Source organism: Calidris pugnax, unplaced genomic scaffold (assembly GCF_001431845.1).
Source record: "Calidris pugnax isolate Ruff unplaced genomic scaffold, ASM143184v1 scaffold27, whole genome shotgun sequence".
In the NCBI taxonomy this organism is placed as follows: Eukaryota; Metazoa; Chordata; class Aves; order Charadriiformes; family Scolopacidae; genus Calidris; species Calidris pugnax.
This window is the reverse complement of record NW_015090893.1, coordinates 2,283,052-2,308,388: the sequence shown is the minus strand read 5'-3', so window position 1 is coordinate 2,308,388 and position 25,337 is coordinate 2,283,052. Positions and strand designations below refer to the sequence as shown.

The following is a 25,337-nucleotide window of genomic DNA, read 5'->3' as shown; positions in this document are numbered from 1 at the left end:
TGGCTTGGCTCAAACATTCTTACTGAAGTGTCAAATTTTGACTTTATGCTATGTCTTTTTCAGTCCTCAGAACGCTTTCAACTTTCCTTCGCTGTGAAAACAATTCTTGCTAGGAAGAATTATATTTCCCAAGCTACGTACAATGGCGCAGGCTCAATAAGAATTCAAGTTTTCAAAAGGGGAGGAATTGATAGGGGTAAAAACAGCAATAAATTTCTAATATCTGAAAGAAACTCAGACATGTAATTTTTTTTCCCTGCACTATTTCATATTTCTTCAGAACAAGTTAGGCTAAATAAATCACAGTAAAACTATCCAAAGCAATTTGTTACCTTAAAATAAGTTTGGCAGTTATTGCAATAGACAGTGTTTTATTGCAGATTTCAAATCACCATGAATGACACCACATATATCACCGCCGAGGAGATGATGGTCTAAATGGGACTGGTATGTCAAAATCTAAGCTGTCTCTTGTCTTTGTGCCCAGGCTGATCTCAGCTTTTAAACTGTTCACTAGCCTAATTCAGTATATTAACAAAAGCAAAGGAATTCTCCCTCTGCAGTGGTCTAAAATTTATTCATTCAGTTTAACACACTGAAGGCTTAGACTATTTTGTCATATCTCATAAAACGTCCCCAGACAGTCTGGATATGGCCTTCCAAACCTACATTTGTGGGAAGTTTACTGACCCCAAGAATAACATTTATCTTTGATACTATTAACAATAACCAAATGCTGACACAATCCTCTCGTTGATATTAGACAGATTTTGAGTTGATTAAATGAAAAACTAATTTACTTCAGAAAGTGCATGCAGCAATCTTGAAACATGAAACTATTCATAATTTAGCCCCCATGTTCTGCGCTGAGTTAATAACTGCTCCAACTGCAGAAAAGTGCAATTCTAACTATGTAACACAAACACAATGTATGACAAATAGAACATCTGTCAAACTTTTGCTTAAAATTAAGATAACACATCCTTTTGCAAACAACCTATTTTGCCACACTTCTCAATGCAAGGGTACTATTTGCTCGCATGTTTATATGGAGAGAAGTATTGGATGGCAAGACTAATCCCTTCAACACAAAAGCCATGGCTACCTTGCCCCAGCTCAGCTACATCTGTGCTGCTCACTGTTTTTCTAGATTCAAATAATTCTAATTATTTGTTTCTCATCTTGGATATTTCATGTAGTCCCAAGTAACTGCAGTATCACTACATCTCACAGCCAAGTGTATGCACCCTTGTATCATCTCTTTGAGACAGAAAAATACTTCCAATTTCCAAGAGGAGAGACTTTGTTATAGACAAGCAGTTCATTTGTCCAACAGCTATCACTGAAATTATGCAACGAAACGTCTTCCTCTCAAATCCCACAGTAGCATCTTTAAGACTGAAGACCCTTTTTCTCAAGCCTTGATCCACAACACCCTCCATTCTCCGCAACGGCTTTCCAGCAAGCTCTCCATAACTCTGTTCTCTCAAAACTGGAGGCTGGATCTTATGGTATCTTCAGTTCTGTCCGTAAACCAGTTTCAAGTTTGGTTCATACCAAAAATATGGTAAGAATCTATGCCCTGGTGCCTAAATATTGAAAGGGAGCTTCAGACCCTGTAACAGCATTAAATCCACAGAACACACAGCCCCAGAGCTGACCTATGAATCACAGTGCCACGTACATGTGGCACAACAAGGGGAAAAGGAAAAGCCAGAAAACTCCAGGAAGAAAAAAAATGTTCTTGAAGAATGACTCCAGTTCCTTAACTGTTGTCACAACCAGGAAAAAAAAAAGTTACATACATGCCCAAATATTTCTAAGAAAAAAAGAGCAGAAATTCCTTGTTCCGCATGGTCATTAAAAGCACAGAGAACTGAGAAATGGGCATGGAGAAAACAATTATTTTTTCCTGTGTGTGGGGAATGGAGAAATCTTGAGTCCTTAAAAGAACAAGCTTGCCTTTCTTTTGCTAAATGCAGAGAAAACCAAAGGTAGAAATGGCTAATTTAAAGTGTTAAGATTCTGTGAACTGTTTGACTCCCACAGGTAGATTTCTTTTAAAAAAATATAGAGATTTAAAATAAAAACTTACGACCTGCTAGCATATGTATTGCTTCGCACGTTTAAAAGATTTAAGTTTTACATATTTTTGGGGAAACTGCTTCTGTAATAAACATCCCTGTGTTTTGAAAACAGCATTTTTACTTCCATCTTTACATAGGCACAATAGGCAGAGTACTCTGAGAAACAGTTCTGCCTGGAAACACCAACCTAAGTTAACTTCAGAAGAAAGTAGAGTAGCAACCCACTATATATAGATAGGCCTCCATTAGCCAGCCAGGCTAACGATGTTGGCTGTCTTCCAGATAAGCACTTTCACTCTCTTAGGCCCATAGGGAGCACTGCAATTGCATGCAAGCAGGGAGTAAGGGCAGGAGCAGAAAATGGGAATAATGCAGGGGGAAAAAGGCATTTTAGGCAGTACAGCAGCACTTCATTTTTAATAGAAACAAAGTTGCTTACTTTCATTTGTGCATTAATATTTTCCCCTCCTTTATACTTGTTTTAACTCAGCTAGCTGAAAAGTCCAGCTGCTCTGTGCGCAGATTAAACCTCAATGGTCTCTCATTAAAATGTATGTCACCAATCACATCTGACTTACATATATGAAAAATAGAAGTTCCTCTCAGCTGAACTGAAGCATTGTATGCAGAGCAGTGTTCCTTCAGGGCATGCAGCTGAGTAAAGTTATTGGGCCCTCAGGCACCAAAAGGACTGAGTCACTTAAAAGAGAAAACACTGGTAAGCAAACTGCCTTCATTTCTCCTCCTTGTTTTTTCCCCTTGGGCAGTTTGACTGGGAGGGCTGGCACTTCAAAGTAGTCATCTTCTCTTGCACTTACACTGGTCTTTCTGCTGGTGACAGAACTGGATTGGTGGCTATAGCAGACATCAGACGAAAGAAGATCCTCTACTTCTCAGAAGCAGAAACTTGGTGGAGGTTACTTTACAGAAACCCAGATTCTGCAGACCAGCAGATATTCTTGCCCCATAAAGATACCTAGGGCTCAGAAACTGAGACAACTGCAGAAGTGACCAGCAGGGAAGAAACTACCAGAGGTCTGGCTGACATATCATGAAACATCAGGAAACTAACTCTTGCCTATCAGCCACAGCAAAACCATTTGTAAGACCTACCTGCGATGAACAGCAAGAGCAAAACCTTTCAAAAAAAAAAGTAAAAACCAGTGGCAAGCACAATAGACAACTGAACCTAGAGGAGGCTGGCAGTTTTATGGGTAGAGCTGATACTGTCCTAGAAACCTGTCTGCCAAAGAGAGGAGAAGTAGATTGTGTATTACAACAGGTTTGTGAGGCTGTGGTAGGAGGAAACTGAGGCAGAGACAAGCACTGAACAAAGGAAAGACTGCTCAGAGGCAGTTCCCTCACTATAGGCCTTCCTGTGCTGCATCTCACCTCTCGGCCCTCCTTCTTTCCCCTTGTAATCTCCCAGCATTAACTTAAGCACTATTTTACCCACTTGGATATAAACATATTTAAACATCATTTACTTGAAATATCATCTTGGACAACTGTGCAGAGAATACACAGTCCTTTCATTTGCTTTTGTGTGCAAGTCAAAACACTATCAATTCCTTTCCAGTTTATATTCTCATTTCCTCTCTGTCCATTCTGACGTGTTCTGTCTCACTCCTGAGGCCACCTGGGGGTATCTGAAATAGCTATAGCTAAAGCTGAGTAACTTCTGACTTGGGATGTCAACCCCAGTGAAAATGCCTTCTTGTCCAGCTTGCTCCTAGCCAGGAGGTTTGCCAAGACCACAAAGCTGTAGCATTGCAGCATCAGCAGCAGTTCCATACTAAGCCATAACCGTAGTGTTCAGTAAATGTCATTCTCTAACTGAATCGTTTTCAGAGAGCATTGAGGGATTTCACCATTTCCACAGCATGTTGAATAACACTGCCCTAACTAGTCAACAAAGGCTAACACTTAATATATATTATTATTTCTGCCATTCTCCCAGCCGGATTCAGGGCACAAAAAAAGGCCCATCCTTCTGCATGCTGGCTCAGAAGTTTCCTGCAACATATATGTTTAGTACTGAATACCCTTCTAATATTAGCACTAGTCAACGAGTTATAGAGGTTGCTAGAATTATCCAGTATTCAGAGAATAAAATATTAAAAAAATTAGAAATAAAATACTTTAAAAAATCAAGCTGTGTTATATGAATATTAATGAGCTAAATGTTTTAAAACTGTATTTCAGATTATAGCAGGTAAATACCATTCCAGTTGAGCTTAACCTCTTCTCTCAACCTCAGGCTCTTTCTAACACTCTATTCTAGTTCATTCTCCATATGCAGCTTCTGACCTTGTATTGCTCCTTTTACCCATTTAAAGCTCCACTGTTTAATAGTGCTGCGGGTAGCTAGGTTGAAATATAGCTGCATTTAAATTCAACTTGGTGCCAAAGCAGTTTCTGTGTCCTATAAAGAGAAGAAAATGGTTGCCAAGAGATCCTACCTTCTTTTTATCTTCTGTATGAAGTCATACTTTAGTCCCCTTCCAGATTAATAAAGTAGTAATTGCAGTTAAAATTTATAAACATTTTCTTAAAAGCTTAGGTTCTTCCCTAACTAGTTTGAAAAAAATCCAAAACCAAGAAAAATAACCTCAGAAGAGAGTACAGTTTCAGTACTTTAATATAGAAAAAAAAAATTGAGAATGAAAGTATTTCCCTTAATTCCTTCCTGATTAACACCACCACCATTAAAGAGTGTCGGAGCTATGATGAGGTATTTGTGTGCCATGATGAGTTTGGGGGCATGGCTTAGCCTGCAGGTGCACACGTACAGTAGATCAACTAATGCACTGGTTGTGAAGAAGTGAACAAGTCAGTAACCTTGGGGGTGTTCATCTATAAAAAAGCTTCCTAGAGATGTGTAAACACTTCCTCCTAATCTTCATGACCACTTTTTCACTTACAAAATATGAGATGCTTCACGCAAGCTGGCAATTGCACACTGAAACATAAGTTCTCCCAGACAGCACATTATCATTTTTATTTCTCTTACACACAAGCTCTCTCCAAATGCCCATTCAGTTCTATTTTATACTTACAATGAAATGAGAGATTTCAAGCCTTTGAATGCATCAGGTGCGATGTCAGATATTTGATTCTTGCTGATGTCTCTGTAAAGAGAAGGAAGGATTAAAAATATATATACAAGAATATATTTGTAAACAGGAATTTCATGGAAATATTTTAGCAGTACTTTACTGGAAGAATATACTTGATACAAAACCAGAACTAAAACATATTACCTCAGAGAAATTATGAACTATGTAAGGACACAGATAGGAGAGGTTCTAAGGTAGCTGGAAAATGCTGGCAGGACATGCATTGAGTAAGATGGTGGGATTAAGAGTGTCAGCATGGTGTGAGCATCAGGGGAAAGGCTTCTGAGGCAGCAAGACTGTGTTTGAAAATGAGATGTAAAGATGAACACACTCATAAGTACCAGAAACACGTAGTATAGTCAAACAAAATTCCAATCAAAACTTTATGAAATTCAGAATTTATATGAAGCAATACCAATAATTCTTAGGATGATCAAATTCTTCTGAGGTAAGATGGTAAAACTTTTCCCACACCATCTCTGTTTAATACCAGTGGGGAAGGGGATGGGAAACAGACGACCCAGCCCTGTCCCAAAGCAGGCACCAGTGTCACTGAGGAGTTTGGCACCGTACCAGAGATGGTTGGATTTTAATGGCCTAGAGAAAACAAGCAGCACAAAATTCTACCATGACCTGATCTGGTGAGGCAGGTGAGAAGAGGGTCAACACAGAACTTTTTTAGTTCTGCATGGAGTTTTCAGACACTAGAGAAAGCCTTTCAGTATCTGAATGGAAATCGTGGGGCTGCAGACCCTCTCAGGGATCCCCAGCAAGATTCCACCCTTTCAGCTATGACTGAGTGGAATTCAGTTACAGCCTGCTGTCATTTTCAAGAGAAAGTGTGTTCCTGGTTTGGAAAATACCCTTCCACTTTAATCATAACCAAGTACACAAACATAAATGTAGACTATGCCACAATTCCTTTATACATGAAGCCAAATTTACTACCCTTGGGACTCGGATGCTCAGAACTGGGTGCCTTATCAGGACTGTCACTGCAATCCAATCATTCTGTCAATCAGTTCAACCAGGTGCTTAGCTACAGGCATAACATTCAGCCATCCTGTTGCATTCACTGACAGCTGGTATCAGCTTGTACCAGCACTATCAAATCTTTTCCCTGATAGCTGAGGCTGGAGCAATACAGCATTTCCTGTTCATCTTCACTGTTATTTCCACTGGGGCACACGCTAAGGATCCCAGTCAGACTAAATAAACATCACTTGAAAAAGAACTTAGGAATCAGAAAGTAAGAAGGTTTTCCATTCTATACATGTTTTGAGTTACAAATTACATTGGTCAAAATTTTAATGAAGTTCTCTAACTGTTTTCAAATTTAGCCACGCAAAGTGGGATTTTCTTTGCTTCTTTTATGAGGGTCATGAAATAACTGCTCTGCAATCTACTGATGTTTTCTACTACAACATCCTGCCTACAAGGAGAGCATTCAGTGAAGGTTTCCAGTTCTTCAGCTCGAATCACAGCAGCCAAACTTGTGACAGTGAAAGAAGGAACACATATTGTTATACAGGTTTCTGTGAAACTTCAGACTGCCTGGTAGCATTTGCTGTTTATCTGGTAACTCTTAGGGAAACAGAAGTCTGACACGAATCTATGATGTGCCTGATGACCTATTATGATGACATGAAATCATGAGTTTGCTGAACAATGACATGAATCTGAAAAAGGGCAGTTAGTTTCTGAAACAAGTATTTCAGCACTATTTTATTGATTTGCTACATTTCAACATTTCCATCCTTTCTCTCTCCCCATGTCCGGACGCTAATGAGTGTATAACTAGTGGTGCCTGAACGTGCATAAATGCCATGCTGGGTGATGACACTCACTCACTTCATGCAGATGCACTACAATCAGCATTAGAAGATAATTAGACACATTATTTCCTTTCCATTAGAGCCCAAGCTCCACTGCTGTTGGATAAGGAGGCTCTATCTCCTTCTGACTTTACTGAGGCAAAGGGATTCAATTATGCCCTTGTACTTTTGTTCCCTTCCTTTGGTCTGCCTTAGTAAGATTGTCCTAATCTGTGCTTGATTTACATCAAGATAAAGAGGTTTTTCTAACCTGCTCAACTACGTCAATTTAGATCACATAAGGCCGATTTTCATAGTTTAGGGTATCTCTGAATCACTCAATGGAAATGTGGCTCTTTAGCTGGAAATGTAATAAACTTATCAGGATTCCACCCAGGCAGGGAATACATTAGTCACCTCATGCTTGTGTCTCTGCACCTCTGACGGCACGATAGAGATCTTCCTAAAGGTTGCTGAACACACCTTGGAGGGTGGCTGTGCTCAGTTACCAGTTGGGGACACAAATTGTTTTTGACTTGCACCAGGAGATCAGGGATACCCTGAGAATCACTCTATAACATGGGACTGTGTGGCTTAAATGTCTTTACTGTAAAAGGTTTTAAAATAAAACAGATTTATTTTTAGATGCAGCCAAATGCAAAACTATTAATAGCATTGGATGAATATTCTCTTTGTCGACTAACATTATTAGAAACAGATTACTTGAATATCTCTAACACGTAGAATGGACTGCTCTCATTTGACAAGAATACTCAGTAAAAATCCAAGTCATATATGGTTTAATTTTTAGAAGATGCTTAACAAAAGTAGCAGTGCCACAGAACTACTGTGACAGTGGGAAGACAGTGAAATCTCCATGTGTTTTCTGCTAATATATAGTAAAATTAATTTGACAACATGAAATGCCACTACAAACATCAGAGCTAGAGAGGTACAACCACATCTTTCATAGTGGCTCTATGTATTTGGCTCTTAGTCTTGTGCTACAAAACTTCTTAGCTAACAGCTTCATAAAAGCAGAGACAAAACAGGAGACAACACCGTAAAGTTTGGAACTTGAAAGCCAGAAGTTACAGAACCATTGTACAAGCACCACTGCTATGTAAATGAACTCAAAATGGCATGTCTGGGCTGGGGTACTTCACGCAATAATGACAACTTCTGTCTCTGGAGATGGGACCTACCTCCTTCAAGCCCTCAAGACTCTTTTAATGCCCTTGAATAATTGAGCGCAGAGCTAGGACCTGTTACATTCACTCCAAAATCAGGGGAACCATCATCCCATATTATATAATTCAACTACATATTTGAATCCTACAGGTGCCAAATCTTCCTTCTGAGACAAATAAACTTGGCTTCATGTTACTAAAGGGATGAGAAGATGTGGGCAATTATTATGAAGCCCAAGACACGAAAGATTTCAGCTCCTTTGCTAAAACCCAGTGACCAAACTAACTCTCCCATCCTGGAAGCTATTGAAGAGACATCCTGAACAGGAAGCTTAAGATAGATGAAAACATAACACTTGAATTAATATACATACATCTTCTGCTATCATCTTAGCCTATCAATATCAAGTCATATAAGGATTATCTTGGACAACTGGCTCTTATGCAAAAATTCATCTCAGTAATCCAACTATTTGAGAAGAGGAAACTGTATAATCTTGCATGAAATACTCAGTAAACAATCAAAATACTGAAAGTGCTGCAAGTGAGCAACCTGTTACCTAACATTCTTGCGTATTTATTCATCAGAAGGAGAAAAATACAATACAATTCACAATGCTAATACTAGCCTCTGAATTGAGTAAAAAATTATTATAAATAATAGTTAAAAAACTAACAACAACAACAATAATAATGTTCTTCACTTGTACCCTGGGCAGGGCATCAATTAATTAAATCAATAATGTTCATGCTATTGAAATGCTCATTAAAATCAAAGTAAAAGAAATTAAGAAAGGCTGATGACTTCAGCGATATCAAACACATCCTTCCTCTATGAGGAAAAGGAGGGATAATTCTTTTGTTTTAAGAGGTAGTCTTTTGACCAAAGTATATTTTTGTGTTAATAATACTAGGAATATTGCACACTGAAAAGATGATGTAGACAACCTCTTAAAGAGTGGAGCAAATGTCCTCAGTTAAACTTTATGTAACAATATTGATGCCCAATATAGAGCCTCACTCTCCTCCAGGAATAAAACTTTAACAAGGACACAGGTCAATAACCAAAAGGCAAAATATTGTGTGTGTTATGGCACATTCTGCAGCCTAATTATCTATCCCAACTTCTTCCACAACATGCTCTCATGTTAACTAAGCTTTGATACAGATCATCTGGCACAATAATGTATTATTTAACTGTGAGTTCAGATCTCAATGAGTATGCCAATTATACTCCAGAAAGCTGTTAACACAACTTGCTAATGGAGTTCTGCTGTGAAATTCTAGCATCAATCATTTCACATAGTAAGGGCCACATTGGGTTGAGTAGCTAGTCGAGTTAAAGAACAGTTTTTGGTCAACTCCCATAAAACTAGAGTTCACCAATAATGAAAAATGAAAGGACAGTAAAACAGTGCCAAAATCTAAAATTAGTCATACCTCAGAAAGAACTGAAAAAGTTACAATTTAGGTCACTGAAAAGGGATCCATCATTTTTCACTGAAATTACCATCTTGCTATCTAATACAGTACTTCTTTAAAAATACATACAGCTATATTGAAAGTGAGACAGAAGAATAGAGACTCTGTAAGATTGATGACTTGACCTGTTAAATATTAAGATCCATATTTACAGGTCTTCAGCTCCAGGAACTTAATAAGTTTGGACTGGCAAACACAGCTATTTTACCCTTAAATGCAAAGGTACAGCACAAGCTCATTTCAGTTTCCAAAAGCATTAGCTATCTAATAATCCAGTGTCCTCTGTGAAATGAGCTGACAGTTTCTTAATTCCATTAAGTACGGTTCACGTCAGAAAACACGAACTGTAAAGGCACCTTTTTAGCCATTTAACACTGAGCCACACAGTCTGGATGACTTGTGGAAGTTACTGGTCCAGTGAAACCCATCAACATCTTGATACTACAGTGAAGCAGGAGTGAATTGTTCTATCGTTGTCTGTGTCATTGTACTACTGTCACAACATCTCTCATATGTCACTTAAAAATGAAAAGACTGACCGACCAGGGGCAACGTCCAGCTTATCTGCATGAGTGTGCTGCTACAAATCAGCATTACTTTTTTTGAATCCAAAGAGAAAACACAAGAGCTAATAAGGAAATAATTGTCTGGGTATCTACTGGTTATTAAGAAACAGACAAAACAAGTTCCAGCCGTTTTCTTAGTTTTCTTCTAAACAGTCAAAACATTTCAAATCAGGATATTGAACGCACTACAAAAAATATCTTAACTACTCTGTAAGAACATGCACTCCTGCTATAACTGGGGTCAACTACACTGAATTGGTACAAACAGATACTAGAATGAATGAGGAAAAAAAAAGAAAGAACTTAAAAATCTTTTCTGAGGAACCAGATTTGAAGTTTGAACAGACTAACAACTAACTTGCTCCCATTGTTTATAATAGGAAGTGAAATTAAGCATTATTAAGGATTTCATGCACTGTTAGGCATCCTGAACCAAATTCCATTGTTGCTTACACTTTGGAAAGATTATCTGTGCAATCCCCAGTGATTTCAACATAGAAATTGCCAATATGTTTCTAAAATAAAGATACTGAACTTGAAGCTAGAAGATTCATGATTGCTCTTACATGTTGGTCTTATTAAAACTTACATTCTCTTAAGCTTCTTGTACTGCGTAAAAGCTCCAGGGGGAATGACTTTGATGAGGTTTTGTTCCAAACGTCTGAAAACAAACAAAGTAATATACATGTTAACTACACAATTCTAGGACAGGAATAACAAACATGATAGCAAATTTTTATATAAATATAAAACAATTTTATAGAGTTTTAATGCAATACAGATTTTCTTTTGAAAGCCGCTACATGGAGAAAGTACTGAGAAAATAACTTCGAAAATAAAATAATCTCACTGATTACGATAAATCTGTATAGAAAAAAGTCACAGGTTATGGAAATTGCTCCTTTAAAGGTCATGGAAAGAATAAAAAATAGTAGGTATATTAATCAAAGCTAAGGTAGAAAATACAGATGCTTTCCTTGACTAGCTGTTGTAAATAGAACATAGCTATCTAAACTAAAATCTATGCCACGTTGTGACAGTTTAATAAGCAGATTAATAATACTATCAGAGTGACTCAGGAGCAACAATCTGTGGGAACATGCTGAAGAACAAAGTGGAATTCAGTGCAATATGAATCCAGATTTTTAGGGGGTGTGTGGGGGCAGTCTATGTTAAAGTGCAGAAAAGAGCAGAAAAGGACTGTATCTTCCTATTTTAACTACTAAGTACTGAAGGTGTTCTAAAATATGGTCCAGACAACATGAAAATGCTGTTGTTTTCATTTCTAAGATGTGATTTGAAAGAAGTATTCTTTATGAAGTCTCCTAAGTGCATGTATCACTAACATAAAAATGTAAGCAGCTTTAAGATACCGCATAGAGTAACCACTAAGATTAATTTCTGTTTCTTCCCAGAAGTATTTTCAAGTCTTTATCAGCAAGTTCCAGAAAATCCTGCTAAAAGGACTGTCTTCTCCTCAGATGAACCCTAAAAATTCATTCCAATTAGAAACGTAAAAGTGGATCACCATACAACAGATTTACATGACCATGGCAGCTAAAATTCTACGAAGTTGGAACTGAAAGAAGAATTTGATTTTACATAGCTCTTAGTTATTATTCAAATGTTGTTTCTATTTTCCAAAATGTCATAAAAAGAAACAGTTTCAATAGCTAAAGTCTGTGGCTGGAAATGCTTTAGAATTGAAATACAAAAACATAGTGGAAAGATGGAATGAATCACTCCAGTCATTTAGAGCTGCTGCAGCAATGCAGAGAGGAGAAAAAATTTTAAGACCAGGAACGGAGATAAAATGAGATGCAGGGAGAAGTAAATCATGGTTTTTAAAGGACTTGGGAATAACATAGAGAAAACGTGTAAGGCCCATCAGCCCTTCATTGCACAGCGTAGCCTTCTGTTGATCTATGCCTTCAATAGACAAAAGAAAAATCCCCTTGAAAATAAGATATTTTGCCAGCTCAGTTATACACTAAGAAGCTATTTAAGTCGAATATTGTGATGTTTGCACAGTCAACTTGTACAGTCAATGTGCGTGCAGCCTTTTATTTCTGTAGCAGTCTGTTTTAGAGGTTGTGATCAGAGTTAATTCTATTCCTTGTTTTGTGATCTGAATAAGTGTCTGAGATTTCCCTTCCAGTTGGTCTAAATATAACATGCTTCATTTCTGGCAAGTCCACAGTGAAATGCAAATTGCTGTAAGCTTCAGCACACTACTATTGTTGGGTGTTTGTCACCAGAATTAGCAGTACACATACTCTTCCCATAAAGGCTTTTTGTCAGCTTGCCAGTGTGGTGTTTAACTCCTCCCCAGTGCTTCTATGCAGACACTTCTAGGAACAAAAGAGGGCCATGCCTGTCCAGTTCCCTTGCCTTAGGGATGGAAACTGGGGGTTCACACATGCTGCACACCGGCAGAGCAGTCCTTACAGGGAAATTCAAATATAGTGATTGGGGGGGACATGGACCCTTTTTATAATCACTTAAAATTCCATGGAAATTTTAGTGACTCAAGAGTGGAAATATATAGAGAAATTTTGCACCCAACAGGAAAAAAAAAAAAAAAAAGCCAGAATTGCCCAAGTGTAAGCTTACCCAATAGCCAGACGTTTGACTGTCACCGCGTGCTTCATTTCTGGCAAGTCCACAGTGAAATGCAAATTGCTGTAAGCTTCAGCACACTACTATTGTTGGGTGTTTGTCACCAGAATTAGCAGTACACATACTCTTCCCATAAAGGCTTTTTGTCAGCTTGCCAGTGTGGTGTTTAACTCCTCCCCAGTGCTTCTATGCAGACACTTCTAGGAACAAAAGAGGGCCATGCCTGTCCAGTTCCCTTGCCTTAGGGATGGAAACTGGGGGTTCACACATGCTGCACACCGGCAGAGCAGTCCTTACAGGGAAATTCAAATATAGTGATTGGGGGGGACATGGCCCCTTTTTATAATCACTTAAAATTCCAAGGAAATTTTAGTGACTCAAGAGTGGAAATATAAAGAGAAATTTTGCCCCCAAAAGAAAAAAAAAAAAAAAAGCCAGAATTGTAATACCCACAGATCCCTGCTAATAAGAAAAAATGAAATTTCTAGAAAAGGTGGAGAGGAATATAGAAGTAGTTGCCTCAGAGAGCTACCTTTCAAAGCGGTACTGAATTCTTCACCCCTTCCTACAAAATTTGCAGATGCCTCTCCAGAAATAGATGGACAAGGCTATTGTCATCTACTGCTATATTTTCACCTGAGCACCTTACATTTTTTTGTTGTATGAAGTTCTTTGTGAATGAAGAACTAAAGACTACACATACCACATTATGCTTAGGGCACTACATTTTGCAGATGCCACCAAGAGAAGAAACAAGCAGCACCGTGTGCTCTCTTTAAGGGGTGTCTGCAGGTGGATTCCAACTTGGGCACAAACTGCAGCTGATCTTGGAGCATTAAATTAGAGTGCAGCAATAAATAAGCAGGTATTTTAAAAGCATAAGGTACTAATCTGACTTCTGGGTTTTTTTTTCATAAATGCGTGTTATAGATTGGCAGGCATGGGCTGAAAAATACGATGAAGTTACACAACTAAAATAGTAGAAAATGAATTATTTGTATTAATACTTTTAACTCATCTGAGGCCATAAGTGACATGTGAAGGACACAACTAAAATAGTAGAAAATGAATTATTTGTATTAATACTTTTAACTCATCTGAGGCCATAAATGACATGTACAGGAATAAAAATCTCTAGGAAACACTAGGTTTTACCAGAAGGGGTCAAACCAGGACAATGGCTTAATTATAAACCAGTGTTTATTCATGATATAATGGGAAACTGCTGCTAGAGGTGCCATCTCTGAAATAATGAAAAACAGAGTTCTTACCTAGTATGGTCATTTTTTTCTGCAAAAAAAGTGAAAAGCCAATCTAAATTTTACATCCGCATTTTATTTCAGAGAAAATTACCTAGTTTACCTAAAAAATGACCTCTGGAAAACTGTATTTTTCATGGTCTATTCCTGCATACTATGAAGTGCTGTCATACTCTATGAAACCACCCGCGCTAGTGCAAAGCAACACCAGGGAGCTCATTTGTGTGTCTGTGTATATCACCAGAATACACTATAAAATAATTTTTCAATACATTTGAGATCTCTGCACAAAAGACACAGTCCTAGAAAGGCTAGATTTTTATCATTTGAACTACTATCCCCCACATTTAAGATTCCTTACAACTCAGTGAAATTTTCCTCTGGTATTTCACAGTAAGTTCTATTTGAAAGACTCCACAAGTAGAATTCACAGAAGTGATAAAATAAATTGGCCATGTTCAAGCCTCTCAGGGGCTTTTGTTCCTCCTTTCAGTCACCCATTTGACTATGCCATGTCGCCTGCTGCCAGTTCTATTGCTTCGATGAATTGAAGCGTATCTCCCCCCTTCTGACACGCAGCAACGCTCTGTCTGCCTCTCAAAGCTTTATTTTAGAGTCTTTGACAACAACATCAAAAGACAAGAACAATTTCCTTTCGCTTCTCTAATATATTATCAGAGATTGGAAAGTATGAGGGCCCAATGGATTCAGATACATTTTTCTTGTAATAACACGATGTGAGACAGGATAAAGTCCTTCTTCTTCCCGCTGTCTTCAAATGACTTTGCAGCAATGAGCAAAAAGTAAACACATCGGAGAAAAAAACCCAGCAAACCAAACAGAGGGAAACTATGCAGTTAAATATGAAAAACTATCCCAGAGTAAAGAATAAGCATTCAAATTCCCATGCTAATCCATCTCAAAGTTCACTGAGGTGCAAATCTTTTCATCACCTCCTCATCTGGCGCCTGTACCGCTCACACCAAGGATGGCAAAACACAAAGGATAAAAAATTTTGCCTAATGCAGCCTTTGTAGAGCCAGCTCACGCTCTCAGGAGTGACAAAGCCATTTGTCTTGAAGAGTGATTCCCCCTGCAGAGTGGGGGAGACAGACGTATTAATTTGGGCCTTAACTATCTCTCTTTCATTGAGGGAAAGAAAGAATTTGTTATTTGGGTCTCTAATGGAGCAGTTTGCTAGCAATTTTCCCATTTCAAACACTGCCTGAGCTGCTAATGTGTAATGTTTTGTCAAGCTTACCTACCCATAACATAGACAAATCACTAGCTTGGAGAAAAGAGAGAGGGAGTGAAGCATCAGTACTGATAATTTTTAGCTGTCAGCTGAATAGAGCCTACAAATGAGACAGCCATGCTCTATTAACAGTGCCACCGAGCTCTTGGCTGAGACGTGTCAGAAACGTCCCTCTGCATTGGGCAGTCATGAACCTCCCCGCTGGGAGAGAGAGAAAGCGAGTGAATGAGCCAGATTGCTCCCCGGATCACATCGCTCTGCTTCCCTTGCTGGGGCTCTTTTGGGCTTGCATCACTCAGGCAGCCAATAACCAAAAGCAATCTCTGAGAGAGAGAAAGCAGAAGATGAGATTAGTGTGCAGCAGTAACCTGTAGCACACTTGTGCCTGGCAGGATGCACACTGCCTGCGTGAAGGTTGTTGGGAAGGACAAACCCCTCGCTTCTCTCCTGCCCTGTAAGGGGGGATTTGCAGGGAGCTGGTTAAGGACTGCTGGGGGGAAATAAGCAGCGTGTGACAAAGCCCAGGGTCGGGGAGAACCATTTATGTCAGGAAGGAGGAAATTTCTAGAGCACAAAACAATCAAGAGAGAGACCGTTCCTCCTTGCCAAGGACTGAGAACAACTGGGTTATAAAAGTTGCTTGAACCATTATCTTACATTTATCTCATATTCTCATACTCATAAGGTATCTTATCGTACATTTTGGACTTTGGTGGAGAAAAGTCCACAGATATATTTTCAGTATTTAAGAGGAATTAATTATACTTAAAATCTAGTCTTCTTACTACAAATATGGGCTAGATCTGATCCCTGTCCTGACTCCTTCCTTGCCCCCTCATTTGAAATACAAGCTGTATTCCTACCATACACAAGAAGTTTGGGTAGCCACACTGAAGCATTCACCAAAGACAGCCCTGGATAGGAGGCACCCTTGTAGGGAAGGAAGGAATCCTGCCCTGCAGTCATGCAGTCAGAGCCTGTGGCTTCTGCAGTGAGAAAGGCAGAAGCTGCAGTCATTGCCCTTTACCCACAGCACTGCAGCACCACACAGGGCACTTCTCTGCAAAGCACAAGGCAAAATCCTGCAGTCCTGATGCTTCAGAAAGTCTTTATGCACCAACATTACCAAGGAACAGCCTTTTTGTGGCTCTGTCTCTCACCCGTCAGTTCTCTGACAGGTAGAAAACAAAGTGCTTTGGGATGGCAGGACGTTCAGCATTTTAAATATCTGTGCTTACTGCTTGTTTTAACAGACAGTTAAAGCCTTCAATCTCTACCTCAGCCGAAGACTCTACCACCACTATAAAAACCCTAAACACATATGGTTCTCCAAGACTTTTATACTGCTGCCTTTCATCACAGTGCCTGAATGACTTCCAAATAAAATTAATAATATGTATTATAAATCCCTCTCATTGAGTCTGCCTTAGGAACCAGAGAGCTGAGAGCCAGTAAACTGTCCACCTATATTAGTACAAGGTGACAACTTCAGCTTCCCTTCATATTCTGATGTTTGGTGGTGATTTCCAGGGTCTAGCTGTCAAGCTCCTGCTATCGTTTATAGTTTTAAAAAGTATGGCTTCTTAACTATTCACCTAAGGGCAGGTCTTCAATAGGCAAAATCCTATCAAGAATGAAGTGACTTTTCAAAATAAATCTACGTAATTCTGCTCACCCAAAGACATCTTTCAGAATGAAACCAGATGTTTTGGTATGTTCCCTGATAACATGGTGTTCATCTAAAAGTAGTGCTAGTCATATTGGACCTTCTGACATACCCAGTGAATTTGGTTTAAGCTGACACAACACTGTAGTGGAACAGTTGGCCAGGTATTTGCTGGTAAATGCTGATGAATTTGTAATGGCAGTGACATCATGAAACCACCAGCTCTGTTGTGGTACGTTCATGTTGCCTCAAACGCAGTGCAGACAAACAGGAAGACATCAGAGAAACCTGTAGACTGGTATTTTGATCAAGTTCTTGCATACACTTCAACAATGCAGCATTTACTCTGAGGTTGACTCAACCTTAGACGTGTGCTGAGGACTTCTTATCATTATTTTTTAGATTAGGTTTTTGGTGGTTTGTTTTGTTTGGTTGGTTGTTTTTTATCCGAAGCCTGAAGTCTATACTTGGCAGACACATGATTTCTACAGTGCCTACTGGAAAGCAATAGTTTGCCTATAGTTACATTTTATAAATGTAAGCAAGTAGGAATGGTTTTTAACAAACCAGACTCAGAATGTTTGTTTTACTGAGAGTTATTTTTTCTTCTGTTAGGTCCTCAAAAGACTAACCCCTTAACAAGTCCCATTGCTATTTCATTATCACTTTAGTAGGTTAGTCCTGCCCATCCTCTGTTGATTTCCAATTACTTCAAGAAACTTCCAGCCCAGAACACTTTCCAAATTTTCCAACAATGCAATAACTAACTCAGGGATCTGAGATTTCAAGTTGGTTTGCATTATATTTGTCAAGTTGTAACACAAAAATATATTTTTAGATTTAGTGGAAATGAAAGCAGCAAATAGAGAAAGGCAAAAAGTACTCATTTAAACTATAATCTGACTTATTGTGAAGAGCTCCATGCACTCCCTAACATCTGTATTTAGTACACATTTAGAAATACTGAAAAGGAAAAGGTAAACCACAAGAAATAAGTAAGAAAATTAAAGAGCTTTCTGGTAGTTGAAGTTCTGCCACCTATAATATTTTGTCAACAAAAAAAATTGTCATTTGAATATAAACATTCCTCAAATTCTTTGTATTTACCTAATTATTTTATAAAATAAAATAAACAGAAGAACACATGTAAGTCAAAAGGCAATTAGTGTTTTTCAGTAAAAAAATCAGATTAGGGTATTTTATTTTAAAGTTACGATTTTACGCTCTGTTTTATTTCCTGTGTTTCCTTCTACGCTTTCATAATCAGCTTTCAGGAGTTATATACTCATTATAGATTAGAACGTCCTCATTTTGCTTGGCAAAACAGAAGCATTTGAGTGACGTTTGTATTAGATAAAAAGATATATATCTTTTTGTTCACACCATTCATTTTTATTAATAAGACTGAATTTATATTGCTGGTGGACTGTCTCTGGGAAAAAAAGAACACACACAAAAAAAAGAACAAACAAAAAAAATCCAACAACCCCAATCCTGCAGACCTCATAAGGTTACTGACTCCTACACAGCCTGCCTGAAATCCACCTCCACAGAACTTTCCTTTTTTTAAAGAAATCTCACAATTATAAAGAGGCAAGAAAGTAAAAAAATTGTTAAAATGAAAATTATGCGTATGAAATCTAGATTTATCAAAACAAAAACATCTTCTTATGCCTATAGATGACATTAGTTACATTTAATTTTACAAATGAAAGATGTAAGAAATAAATCCTGCCCTGATCTTACATCAGAAACTCCCTGCCATTACTGCTTGTTTCTAAAACTGTGATACATCGCTTCCTGCTTTCCTTACTCTGTCTCTGCACAGAAAACACACTTATTTTTGACATTTCCCATATATATACTTTCTCTACTGCTTCTTAATCTAAAAATGGTTTCTTTATTATTTTTGTGTCTTACCCTCATAGAATAGAAGATTTTCTACGTATTTTTGGCCTGACAATGGAAAACTCTTTTTTATGCTGGATGGAAGGAGTGAATGTCACAGTTTGTCCAGTGAGATCCAGAAAATAGTAGTCAAAGTTGACATGTGAAGCTGTCCAGAGCCAATTTACAGCAGTGAATGAAAATCATATTATAGATTCAGCTACAGGAGCCAACCTGATTCCCTAGCCAGAAAACTTGCCACCAGAGGCAATTATGGAACATTTATTACAGTGTTCAAAAATACTGTGCTGGCTTTAGCTACAGTATTTACTGGAAGCCTTGGAAAATTATTATAATTTTCTTTTAGGAGGAAGAACAATGCTAAATGCAGAACTGTCATTCCTCTATCCCCAAAGTTTATAGATTCTACACACTTATGTTCTTGAAAAAAGAAAAAACTCTTGCCTTTAAGAAGCTGAAAACTTCCAAGCCGATTGTTAAAATACATGAAATTTTTATGGTGCAGTTAATTTATAATTTATATAAGAAAAAATTAATTTTATTACAATAAATAGTTATCAGTGCTCAGTCTTTTTAGAATAGCTTTTCTGACTTTATTTTAGTCGGTAGAAAATTGATTTTGAACATACCAGTAATTTAAATGCCCAAAATTTGTTGATCACCTTCCTCAAATCACAAAAGCTTCATCAAGATTGATAACTGAAGTCCCAGCTCTCCTATAATACACACTCCTACAGGTACTAAAGAGCAGAGAAGGTAATTTCTTCCCAAGAGAATCACTGAAGCAATAAAAGCCACAAACTCGTCTATCTCCAGGTCTGTTTGCAACACTGCCCAACACAGTCGTACCCTCATGACAGCAATTCCCTAAATAATTAAATTGTCAGCAAAGCATTAATTAAGGGTGAAACAAGTAGCACCTCACCTTTCAAAGCAATTCTCTTGCAGAAAAATAGGTTTGTTTTTGTTTTGACAGAACCACAAGAAACCCAATAATTAAGTGCATTAGATTTTTCCTTAGTGCTCAAACTCTAACATTTTTTCTAGGAATACAAAATATGCGCTGAAATCAAGCACTACTCATACCTACAAAAATATCAGTCATCAATTCAGCTATCAATAGTGAGAATGATAAACCAACATAGAGCAAGTGACTCAAAACTGACCTTAAGCCAAACCTAGATGCTGGTAGAAGGGCTGCCATCCTATTTTACTCTGCTCAGAAGCCAGACGGGAAGCTCTGGTTACTACCTCACCAGATACGGGTGCCTAAGCTGCACTTTTCCATGAGGGACTGTCAGCCTCTTTACTCTGTCTGGAGCAATTACATCAGCATTTAAACAAAAGGTCCTCGTTTCTAATTCAGATACATCCTATCCAGTTTTACTCTTGTTTTATACAATTATATTTCTCTTAATCTCACCGGACAGAGCCTGTTGTAAAGGTTAAGTGACAGTGATAAAGCAAGCTTGATATGAAAAAGTACAGGTTTGAAATCTAAGATCAGTTTCAACATCTAAGGATATATTTTAGATTCTGGAGTTTGATTTATAAGTCTGCAGATGACTGGGACTTGGCTTTTGAAAGTAATTAGCATGGCGCAGCACAACGTGTTCAAAGCGCAGATCCTATTGACTTTTGCTGCAGCTGTGAGTCCTCAGCACTTCTGAATATCTCAGCTGAGTCAGCCAGAAACCCAGGATTACATCACTAGTGACCACCCGTGAAAAGTTTGTGCAAGTCACTTGCCCAGAATCAATTAATAAAACCACCGGCAAGAAGAGGTACAACACAAGTCTCTGAACAGCATTCATGAGATTATCTTCCCCATGTCCCCATTTTAGAATTTTCCTGTTTCTGCAACAAATAATCAGATCCTATATACACAGGCTCCCTCACTACAAAACCCTGATGCATCCCTGGACAACAAGAAACCTATCCAGTCTTTTAACAGCAGCACAAGACTAAGCTGTAATTAAAGTGTGTACAACAACAAATATATACAAAAGCACTGAATGAAGACTACAGCTACAAACACTAACTTTGGCATTTTCTATTTTTTTTAAAAATAATCTATTTAAGTTAGTGGATTCAAAACCAAAAGCTGAAAGAACTGATTCCATCACAAGGAAACTCATGTATAACACAAGTACACCTCCCAGACCTCTGCGTTGATGTCCAACTGGAAGAGCAGCAGTTAAAACAGTAAATCCCTGTGTGGTCCAATAGTTAATCTCTCTCTAGATGGTTGCTAGAGCACAGGGACAAACCTACACAAATTGTTGGGTTTCTGCAGTACCTGGTGATAAGGCAGGAGGGCTCCACAAGATAGGTGTGTTTTCTGGTGGGAAGCGACTCCTCAGCTCCATCTTCACCTGCATCACTCTGTCCTGGCCCTGCAGCCTGCTCAGTCACCATGCATCCCACCCAGTGTCCCAGCCCCTCTGCCACATCTCCAAAGCCCACCCAGAAGACCTGGCGTCCCAGGCCTTATCTATAAGTATTCCTCACTTTCTCAGACTCACAGCACTTCTATCAACCTGTCTTGATTTCCTTTGTTCCTGACCTTTCTCACCATACATTTAGCTGTTTCCTCATTTGAGTTCAGCCTTCTTTTCCCAACAGTTTCCCTACTGGGCCCAGCTAGCCTTTATTCTCCCAAGTGCCTATCCCAGCACACAACCCAGTCCTTAGCACTAGCAATTACTCAAATCCTTGTTTTCCACAACCTGAAGATGTTTCAGAGAAGCAGCACCCAGTGCCAGCGCTGGCTCCAGTGTTACAGCTCCAGCGGTCACTGGTCCAGCAGCCCAGGAGCCTGCCTGCTGCTGGGGACCACAGCGTGAGCACCCTCCACCACGTGCTCTGGATCAGGCAGCAGCAGCAGGGCCAGCCTTTGGGGGGCTGTTCCCTGCTTTCACTCAGGAAGGTCTTACACAAACATTTAAGAAACACAAAGGCAGAAGTACTGCTGTTTTAAGGTGTACTGAATTCTCAGACAAAAGCTGTCCAGAATTAATATCCTAAAATACAGCCTTGTTTGCAGCGATGATTTAAAAAAAAAAAAAAGAAAAAGAAATAGATCAGTCTGAGAAGGCAAACAGCATGAAAACGCCATTCTTCTAAAGAAAGGACAGAGGAAAAGTCTAGCGAGGCGGGGAAAAGATTAATAGGGAGTTACTGATCACTCTCCATCAAACAAACCTGGCAGGCAGCACACTGAAGCAAATACTGTTTTGAAACACAACAGACAGGGCTAGCAATGCCATTACTCCCAGTGCCATGCATTTGCAAGTGCAGGAAAGCTGTCCTTTCCCTGGCATAAAATCAACCACACGCTAATGACCGAGAATGGGCAGACAGCGCCAGAGCTCAGATCCATCCAGCCCAACATCCTGAGCCAACAACAGCCCAGGCCACACGCTGACTGAAATCCACTGTTGCAGCAAGTGTGTGTCTCACAACAGCCTTCCAGGCTCCCACAGGCTGCAGGGCAGTGACTCTGGCAGGCACAGCTGGTGGCTGCCCATTTAACAGGTCTCCACCACATCCCAGCTTTTCTGCCGTTATGGCCTGAGCTGTCACTCAGCCTGACAGGCACTGGTTGCGAGGTTGCGATCAAGTCTGATCAGAAAAACAGGTTCTTTGGAGACTTTGCCTCCTACTAGTTTCTAGGTCATCCCTGCCTTCCTATACCCCTCCAAGGTCAAGCCCCTTCTACATTCACACTATGTTCCCTATTTATCTTGCACGCGATTCCTCTCACCTGTTCTAAATACATGCAAACATCTCCTTTTATTGTAGATGCTGTTCTAATGTAGTGAAATGACTATATTGTTCATTTACCAGCAAACCATCAAGCCGTATTTGTTTTGGTATTTCTTTTTCAGTAAATGCCTCCAGGTGCTTAATGACTTTTGTTTTCATCCAACTATTCATGCAAAACTTTTCTGTGCTTATTCTCATGTGTTTCTCTATAACATACACTGTTCATTTCTCCTCTATAAAACACAAGAGAACCACTTTGTAAGCAGAGAATCTTTTATAACATTCAACACACAGTCTGTATTCCTCAGCTTCAATTTCTTGTAACTCATTTTTCCTCAGTCAATTTGGCTGCTGATGTCGGCTCCCTACTGAACAAGAAGCTTTATAAAAAAAAATGAATTGTATTCTGTACACTCTCACTACCTATTTTATGAAATTATGAAAAAGCAAGGCTGGGATACAGATTTCTAGCTTTCTTAAATTCCTTGATTTAATAATAAACATACTTGCAATGAGGGCCTTCAGGATAATTCACCTCGGGGAGAGGTGTAATAGAGTAACACAACAGACTTCGAAGTCACACGTGGCAGAGGTCAGCAGCAAGGGAAAATTAGTGTCATATGATACTTGGTTTATGTTCCATGACAAGCAAGTTGCCTGTTTTCTGATAGGTTTTTATCAACAAAAACAAATTTAGGACTTGTTGGCAGCTTTGTCGGAGAAGGTTCTGCCTACCCATGTTAACGAAGAAAGGCAGGAAGGCTGAGTAAAAGATCTTTAATTAATACCCAAACCCAGAGTGAAATGTAGGTCACCTTTAATAACCATGTTAGAGTAACAGCTGTGTGTTTCATTTTTTGTACAACAGTTTGTTAGTCAAGGGTTCTTACCGGATACAATTTGGCACACAAAGAAATACTGAGTTAAGGGGAAATAAAAGAACTAGAAAGCTGTGACTGAATGCAACTAATAACCAAGCAAAGGAACTTGGAAATGCTCCAAGTGGAGCTGAGGAAGGCACAGCGCTTTAATACTATCATATAAATATTATGAATGGATGACAGTCTATAGGGTGAAATGTACTTCAGCGAAATGGGTATTTACAATGCTAGACAGAAACAGCTGAATGAAAAATACACCATCTTAAGTAATATCCCTTAGGATTCTACGTAATAGCAACCCAGCCGTGCAGTTTGTCAGTACCTCAGTACCCCTTATTCCATAAGAGGAACCTCATCGTTAGTGAGATTTAGATCCCTCCAAGATGATGAAGATCAGACCACAGGATTAGAGAGTCCAGGAAGAAGTGTTCAGGCAGAACCACTACATTGCCACCTTTGTATAAAAGGGTCTGACTAAATGCCAGCCGTGGGAGATAAATCCAAAGGGAAAAACCAGCCGTACTGCTGTGTGAGAGTGAGAGATGTGCGTTGCAGCATGCAGAGAGAATTTACTTGGCCCCGTTGCTATAACATTACAGCAAGAGAGTATTATTCTGCCTATCATATCGAATCAAAAGACACTCATTATTCCATGTGTAGCTGGAACCAGACCTCTGGATGGATTTTATATTGAATAAGCCCAGAGCAGCCTCAGACAAACTGAATTTCTGAGCAGTATGACTTGGTCAAAAGAATTTATGTCAGGACTTTTCCGGGAAAACACTGTGGCAGCTTCTTCCATCTTTCCAGAAACATTTTGTATGTGACTATATCCTTTACTCTGTGTGAGTATATGCCATACTCTGCCCTTGGATATAAGCTTAACTGCTCTTTTTCACTAGTACTTTTACAAAATGAAAGCACCATTTTACCAGTAGGAAAAACAGTATGTAAGTGATGTCACTTGCTAAGACTTACTCTGATAGAATCACAGAATAGTTTGGGTTGGAAGGGACCTTTAAAGGTCATCTAGTCCAACTCCCCTGCAATGGACAGGGACATCTTCAACTCAATCAGGTTGCTCAGAGCTTCGTCCAACCTGACCTTGAATGCTTCCAGGGATGGGGCATCTATCCCCTCTCTGGGCAACCTGTTCCAGCGTTCCACCACCCTCATTGGAAAGAACGCCTTAAATTTCTTAATATATTGCATAAAAATGAAATCTTCACAGGACTGGTTCCCACAGAAAGTGAGCAATAAATGTTTTCATGAGGGTTACACTCTGAAGTTCTGCAAAACTACTCCCACCTGAAGAGCCCGTGAATTGCAAACGATCTACAGATAAAGACGCAAATAAGTACTGCCTAAAATGCACGAGGTATGACAGATCTAAATCGTTAAATGGTGTGCAAAGAATTTTCTGTAGTGTTCTATAGATCTAGAAGGTTTATAGACTCCAGGTTAGGAAAGTTTCTTGAAATGCTTTATGCATCTTGACTCGCTACCTCACCATCTAACGTAAAGGCTCTCCAAGCCTTCCTTCACTTTCTGCTCTCCTAAGGAGATGATCTAAGCTGCTTTTATGAAAGGTTTCAGGGTACTCCATGCTATTATAACCACACCGGAGGTGACCATTTGCATTTGCTTTCTCACAGTGAGGTGCACTGCACTGGCAGGAGAGCGCCGGAGCGCACCGATCTCAGTCTTCCTGCAGATACTGCGC

The 25,337-nt window shown here is 39.1% G+C and overlaps 1 protein-coding gene across 1 annotated transcript in view; it reads right to left on the bottom strand.

Moving 5' to 3' along the window:
- Positions 1 to 25,337, bottom strand: part of LOC106891544 (slit homolog 3 protein-like) — a 554,801-nt gene that overhangs the window by 192,927 nt on the left and 336,537 nt on the right. Inside the window, exons 10-11 of the mRNA XM_014948178.1 lie at positions 10,848 to 10,919; positions 5,147 to 5,218 (exon numbers count right to left, since the gene is read on the bottom strand). Of these exons, the coding sequence (XP_014803664.1) occupies positions 5,147 to 5,218; positions 10,848 to 10,919 (144 nt within the window). The remainder of the gene's footprint in view (positions 1 to 5,146; positions 5,219 to 10,847; positions 10,920 to 25,337) is intronic.